This window comes from Adiantum capillus-veneris, chromosome 1 (genome assembly GCF_014529385.1).
Source record: "Adiantum capillus-veneris isolate H3 chromosome 1, ASM1452938v2, whole genome shotgun sequence".
Taxonomy (NCBI): Eukaryota; Viridiplantae; Streptophyta; class Polypodiopsida; order Polypodiales; family Pteridaceae; genus Adiantum; species Adiantum capillus-veneris.
The window spans coordinates 171,437,322-171,444,803 of NC_140931.1; the positions used below are offsets into that span (position 1 = coordinate 171,437,322).

Here is a 7,482-nt window from a genome sequence, read left to right on the forward strand (position 1 = left end):
ACCATTCCCACCTCAGTTATACAACCAATTCGATCGACTAAAGGTGTGCTCTCCATGGTGTACTTTGAAAGCATAATAATTTCTTGTTGAGCTCTACCAGTGATTTCGTCTCATGGATTGCACTTGTTGTACCGTGAAAAAGCTCTATATTGTTTTTCTTCTTGATGTCGAGTCAAAGTCTCTGTGTGTGTGTGTGTATGTGTGTGTGGACTTTCTCTTTCTTACAAACACATCTTTTGTTTAAGGGATAAACCTAGATCTTTTGCCTACGCTGAAATATGAGGCTGAAATTTGCCGCTTCTTGTTGCTAGTACTCAAAAAGATAAGCAGATCTACAAAACATAAGTAGGGAACACTACATAATAAGATAAATGTGTACAATGGTCATTGTGAAATTCCTAGTGAGTGAGCTGGCAAGATGACTATCCATCACCCTCAGTAGGTCGGCCATGTTGAAGTCCAATTCTACCACTAGAGAGGATGGGTACCTTATGTTGATGAGAAAGTATGTAGATGAGAATCAACAAGAGGCAAACCAGGTGTTAAGATATCAAGCTCAACACTCCCCTCAAGCTCAACACCATCTCTTGTCAATAATTCGACTAAAGTAGTAAAATTCAACTAGGAATCATGGCCTACGTAAACATGACTTTGAGAAGCCATAAGATGAGCACTAGGGTAGAGGAACCAGTTTAGAGGCGCCGAAATTGTGCACGGAATTGGGAGATCTTTCCTGGACCATTTCAAGCTTGGAGGGGCACAAATGAAAGAGTTGTCCAACGACAATCTGCAGGAAAAACGACAATGCTTCACAGACAAAAATCGACGTAGATTTTTAATTCATGTGTAACAAAAATGGGTGAGACCGTCAAGGGGGTCAACAGCGAGCCAGCCTCATAATCAGGCATGCACTCACAACTCGTTGTCTCTAAAGTGACGCCTTGCAACACTATTATTTGGGGGTGGATGGGTCCCTAAACCCCTAGGGATCCGTCTTTTAATTGGCGACTTGTGTCAACACCACTGAGCCACTCTACCTCCGCCCCTCTACCTGTTGTTGTCTACATACAATGTTCTAGACTTCTGTCAACACCATTGAGCCACTCTACCTCCGCCCCTCTCTTGAAAGGGTTCACACATGTAAAGGCGAAGGGAGGGCTAGCCACAGGCGAAAAGGAAGGAAAGAGATGCTAGACCCTTTTGCGCACGCCGTGAGAGCACAATCACCGTTATTAGCAAAGATTCATGCCGCAACGTCCAGATACATAAAAAATCCTACTATCACGAGTTAGCCGTAGCAAAGGGCATTTACTTGTGAGGTCATCAATTTTCGATGCAACGACATGCTCCTTGATGCATGTGCACACCCTTTGAGACTTTTTTGCTTGCTTGGATGAGTATATTCTTAAAAGGTTCGAAAAGTGGGCTGGAGCAAGAGGTCCCAGCTTTCTCAAAATTCTAACACGAGGGAAGTAAACTAGAAATGAGCATTATTGACGGGAAAAGGCTAGAAAAATAAATTTGTCGGAAAGGGAGAATCTTTTTCTGTTGTAGGAAATGTATATTAAGCTAGGCGACAGAGCCGGGGGGAGGGGGCGGGGGGGGGAGAGAGAGCGCGCGCGCGCAAGCCGCTTGCATTATAGGAAGAGAGAACGAATGAGCATAGCGCAGCAAATTTTTTGTGGCTAAAGAGCGTAATAGGAGCGTCAGCTTGGGAATAGATCACGAAGACTGGACGCTACCTAGAGACGGGCCGCCCCATCTGAAAAAGAGAGAGAGAGAGAGAGAGAGAGAGTGAGTGTGCGTGTGTGTGTTTGTGAGAGAGAGGTTCTCGAGACTCGACAGAGACAAACAACTAGAGAGACGAGCATTTCTTTAAAGTTTAACGTCGTACTCCAAGAATCAAGATCTTTCCGGCGAGTTACGAGCTGCCTGCACACTGCAAGTCGAAATTGAGCTTTCCGCGACTGTGCGTCGCGCTTTCTCTCTCTCTCTCTCTCTCTCTCTCTCTCACACTCAGTCTCTCTCTCTCTCACACACACAATGAGAACACAGACACGTGTTCCCTTATCCTGTATTTCCCCTGCTATAACCGCTAAATTTAGCGACCCACATCATTCTAAAGTTCCCATAAATGCGACTGGGCTCGAAAAGTCCTCGCCTCTCTTGGTGAGGGCGATCGCTTAAGTCACTGGTCTGCTGCTCCCCCATCCCCTTGCCAGTTGCGTGTCCGTCTCTCCTTTCGCCAGCTCCTTCGACCTGCTTCCTCCTCTCCCCTACTCCCTCCAGAGGAACTTTTTGCCTTGCGTTCGCCATCACCGCCCTGATCCTCTCTACCGATTCAAGCTCCTTGCCTTCCTTTTGCAAAGAACTCCGATTGTCGAATTGCCCGTAGCCCCTTCCTGCAAATGCCTGCGAGTTCCCACACCTCAGATTTTGACTCAGAGTCACCTCGAAATAGCGATGCCTCCATGTCGATTGCTGATTGGCCTCTTGAGCCTCGATTACGTGGGTTGCGGTGGCGTGTGTTGCTTGGTGTTCTGCCCTCGTGCCCCACATTGATTGAGACACTCCGTCGTGCTGCTGCCGACAGCAGAAGAAGGTCTTGTTTCTCTCGCTTCACACAGACACACACTTCTCTTCTAGAATTAATTTCCTGAAGGGGCAGCTTTCCATTGTTTGGATAGTTCATTCTGTAATGCATTGCAAAATCTGGCACCGGCTAATTCCTTAAAAGAAAAATAAAAAATTACGTGGGGTTATGTTCAGTTATGGGGATAAGCTCCTCATGCTCAGTTGATCATAATGCACACAAATGCCAGCAATGTGAAGAAGTGGCTCTAAAGCTAAATTAAGTGTTCGTGATAAGTTTGCAACAGCATCTGGCTCCGGTTCAGGTGTTAGGTTTATGGGTACATTATATACATGTACATTCATGGCATTCTTGCAGGTCTAACCAAAACCTTTACATTTTTATCCTCAATAAGTGCACATGTATTGGGCTTGGAGACTCTTATGACACGTATAGAAGGTGGTTTGGTGCAGTTGATGCAAAACTCAACTGACCCCTTTGTTTTTTTGCTATAGTATAGAGGTGTTTAGTTGCTGGGCTATTGTGGGTCTTCTGATTGTGTCTTTTACAGTTGTTTTAGTCTTCCTCTAGTCCTCCGTATAGTTTGCAAGTTCAGACCTAATGCCTTGGTAAGCAAGAGAGAGCTTTCTTGTATTTTGAGTGGTTATGGATAATCCACGAAGTCATGGTCAATTTCTGCGAGGTGTGTGGCACTGTACATATCGTCTTTTTTACGCTTTTTTAAGTTAAAATTATATTTTTGATTATTGTTCTTTCAAGAATGCCTCTTATGGAAGGTGATAGATGGATGATAAAGGTTGCTTACAGGGATTTTCGAGCACATTTGTTTCACATTTTTCTACTACTTGTCCTGACTCAGATATGCAGAGCTTCGGAGACGTCTAATTGTGGATCCACATATGATGGAAGATGTGCAGAGGGGGGAAAACTTAAATGTTAACAATCCCTTGTCTCAGGATCCTGGTGAGACTTTTATTTTTTTCAGTAATTCTACTTCTCTCTGAGGTTCATGTGAAGTCTATGCTGACTTGATGTAGCTTTATCTGTTCCAGACAGCATTTGGAGGCACTATTTCAATAACACAGAGCTTGAAAAGACCATTGAGAATGATCTCACAAGATTGTATCCAGAGCATGGAAGCCTTTTTCAAGGCTCTGCTTGCCAGTCCATGCTGAAAAGGATATTGTTAGTGTGGGCTTTGGGTCATACACAATATGGCTATAGACAAGGTGACTAATATTTGTAGTTATGTTCGGTGCTTTTTGGATGTAGTATGAATTAACCATTTTGGCACTGATGTTGCTCCTGTGTCAATGTAGGAATGCACGAATTGCTCGCTCCACTTGTTTATGTCCTTCATTTCGATGTCACTCATCTCTCCCAAGTAAGGCAGCGGTATGAGGACCCGTTTGAAGACAGATTCGACACACTCCATGGGGACAAAATTAATTCAAGCAAGCAAGTAAAACAAGGGGCATGTGCCTTTTCTGCTCACTCGTCATTAAGTTTTTCAGAGGAAAGTGAGGAGTGGATTCACAAGGTACACCCTGATGACTTGACCCTTGTGGAGCCGGACGAGTTTGGCTTCAACTTGAAGACAATGTTACTGGGGAGTGATAGTTATGGTGCGGAGGGAGAATTGGGTGCCCTTTTATCAGGAAGATTTGTGGAACATGATGCATATTGCATGTTCGATGCATTACTAGGAGGCCAGAATGGAGAAGTTGCTCTTGCAGACTACTTTCTGGCTTCAAACGAAGGAAAAACTGGGATGTCATCTGTGTTGGAAGCCTCTGCTTCCATGTATTATACTCTTGTTACTGTAGATACCCCTTTATACATTCATCTTGTTGAAATTGGCGTAGAACCTCAGTACTTTGCTCTGCGCTGGTTTCGGGTTCTTTTTGGTAGAGAGTTTGATTTAGAGATGTTGCTGCATCTGTGGGATGCAATTTTTGCAGCATCTTATACTAATGTGGCAAAGCTGGCCAAAGGAAAAGGTTTGGGTGATGTTTCTACAACCTCGACCCGGGCGTCATTTATTTCTACTTTTGCAGTCTCCATGATCCTTTACTTAAGGTCTACGTTGCTAGCAGCACCCAATGCTACAGTTTGTTTGCAAAACCTGTTGAATTTCCCAAAACTTGTTGATGTGAGGAGCTTGATAGAGAATGCAAAGGTACTTCGGACGCTGTCAGAAGAGCCATCAAGGCTAATTTCATCCTCTACAGGGAAGCATGGTGGTTTTTTCAATCGAGGCAGGGCCAGCAGGCATAAAAATAGGTCTCGATCCCCATCTTTTCCTGTGCATACAACACTTCTCAGCAAAGCCTTGCAGCAGCATCATTCGGGACCATCAGATATTGATAGGCATCGTCGGTCGGAATCTTATTGGGAGGAGAAATGGATGAATTCTGTTCTTACAAAAGCAGTATCAGAAGACTCATGGGCAGATGCAGGGGAAAATAAAAGTAGCTCCGAGTCTGGCAATATTAACAAGTCCCCAGAAAATAGTTCAACAGACAGTAATCTAAAAGAACATTTTGCATCAAATGAAGTTCCCCCTGCTCGCAGTACCAACAAGCCGGTAAGGCGGAGTCTGTTTTCTGCTTTCTGGAAAGGGGCTGCACAGCTAATGTCATTTGAAGATAGAAAATCAGATGCAGATGTTAGCAACTCGGAAAGCAAGCCTTGTAATACTGTAGAGGTGTCAGATGCCAAGGGCCCTGTTGAAGGAGAGAGAGAAACTGTTGTCTCCAGTGGTCTAGAATCAAGTCTACAGAAGGAAGATCCAAATGGAGGATTCTTGAGTACGGAAGGAGGTTCGGAGGCAGGTGCAAGTGATATTTGGACGTCTGATGATGGAGAGACCTCCTGTTCTGGAGATGAGGGAGGCAAACCACATTGTGACTTCGAAAGGACAAACATTGTGAGTGAGAGGATTTCTTCTCACCCTTTGGAACAAGTTGAATGCGTGAGAACCTCCGGTAGCAATTCCCATGGAGATGAACAACATGATTGTACAAGTGTAGGGGATTCTTCAACTCTTTCAGATTCGATAGAAGCAAATGAAGGTCTTGTCAATGAGTCAGAAGTTAAGGTCACCAAGGGGAAACACTCCAAGGCCGTCTTGCAAACGCTTGGTCAGTCAATGGCCGAAAGCATTCAGGTAATTCAGGGTCAAAGTGCTTATTTTGACGGTTGAGTTTTGCAAGTTATTGGTCAGTCATGGTAGCATTAAGGTAAGTCAAGTGTCTGTGTTTTTTCTGTTTGTATTTTTGTTGTGTTTTGCTTCACTCTAGGACTGTACCTTGTAGAATCTTAGAGTGGTCTGTAGCATATATTAGGAATTAGAAATATGCTCTTTTGCCTTATGTCTGGGTTGTTTTAAGCGTTTGAAGGTTAGGCATTGCGTCTTTGCACCATCACTCTAGTAGCTGTTTCCAAATTCGAACTAGTCTTGCTTCATTGTCTTCTTTTCTCTCGTTTAGTTCTTAAGTTCAGACTTTTTTGAGCTTTTGAAGGCATACATGCTTGTTCTCAATTGCACCGTCTGACTGCATGCTTTGCATGTTAAAGAGGTACTTCTCTTTAAGCAGGCAGGTTCTGTTGTACCTCTCACTAAAGTACATTATTTATTCCTCTTTGTATGGCATACTCATAATTTTTCGAGCAATTTTTTTAGCAATTTTTACTCCACTTAGGCTGATGTAATCAATGTGTCGTTTTTACAGGTAATTGAGGGTGCTCTCTCTAGCTTAACAATGGATGGGGCCACTTCAGCTTACAGGGAGAGAGCTGAAAATTTGTCAAAGGCCTTGCTGAATGGAAAGGGTCATTTAACTGCATTGTCAGCGCTTGCTGAGCTGAGAAAGATAAGTAGTGTTCTGCTTCAAATGTAAGACTGAAGCAAATTGATGAGGAGTAGAATGATTCTTTCAACTTTGTAAAAGGTAGGTATCCTGTCTGAGGCATTTTTCCTATCTTTGTGATGTTGTATAGAGATGTATGATACACACACCAGCATGTAAGGCCTCCCATTATTGCTGGAAAATAAAACAGCCCTAATTTTGATGGGGTGTGCTAATTAAGTTTGCATCCTGCAAGGGATTGTTTGGCACATTATGCTCTACCCAAGTCTGACAGGTATGAAGCCCTGTGTGGATTTTATGTTTGGTATGATCTCATTGCGATGCGTTGCGCATCTTTAAAAAAGCTGCAGTTCACGACCAGTTTGAAGGAAATTTTTAATCTTATTGTAGTCATGTAAATGTGTGCACTCAAAAGACGAATTACTTGGCAACGTTTTAAGGCGCATGCATATCTGTAACTTGTGAGTGTCTGCATACATCGTCCCAGTGCAGCTGGTATGGCGTATGCCTTCTGCTGATACTGCAAAACTAGCAACTTGGCACTAAGCATCTACTGGCCCGGTTGGTGTATGGGGCATTGGTACGTTGAGCCTCACTATATGTGCAGGAAGAGCAAGATTGAACTTTATCAACCCCCATGATGAAGAGAGAAAGAGCAAGGGTTGCAGAATTTGAAGGGCAAGAAATCCACTTAGTCCAGCTTCAGACGTGTTGGTGCTAGTCCTCTACTTGTGTATATGTCTCTTTTGTAACTGCTGGATAATATCCCTCGCTGCAGTGTAACTTGTACGCATGGTCTTTTAGGAACCTCAAATGTTCTTTTGAGGGTATATTTGGGTTGACTTGGTAAGCCATTGAATAGTATTGTCATGAAGAGGTTACTGAAATGATTGCTTCTAGTTGGCAGGCTTGTGCCCGGGGCTCAGTATAAACTCCTTTGGGTTGAAAGGTCCCACCTACTTCAGAAGAAGTGTAGATAGCTAAAGAAGGCATGGCTTCTGACTAATCAATGCACAC

General features: G+C 43.6%; 1 protein-coding gene across 1 annotated transcript; it reads left to right on the top strand.

The window, feature by feature from the left end:
• Positions 1 to 2,121: 2,121 nt before the first annotated feature.
• Positions 2,122 to 6,713, top strand: LOC147466014 (uncharacterized). The gene is made up of 5 exons (XM_086523387.1): positions 2,122 to 2,602; positions 3,453 to 3,556; positions 3,646 to 3,822; positions 3,913 to 5,762; positions 6,328 to 6,713. Exons 1-5 carry the CDS (start codon positions 2,409 to 2,411, stop codon positions 6,493 to 6,495), a joined length of 2,493 nt encoding a protein of 830 aa, XP_086379513.1. The 5' UTR covers positions 2,122 to 2,408; the 3' UTR covers positions 6,496 to 6,713.
• Positions 6,714 to 7,482: the final 769 nt, after the last annotated feature.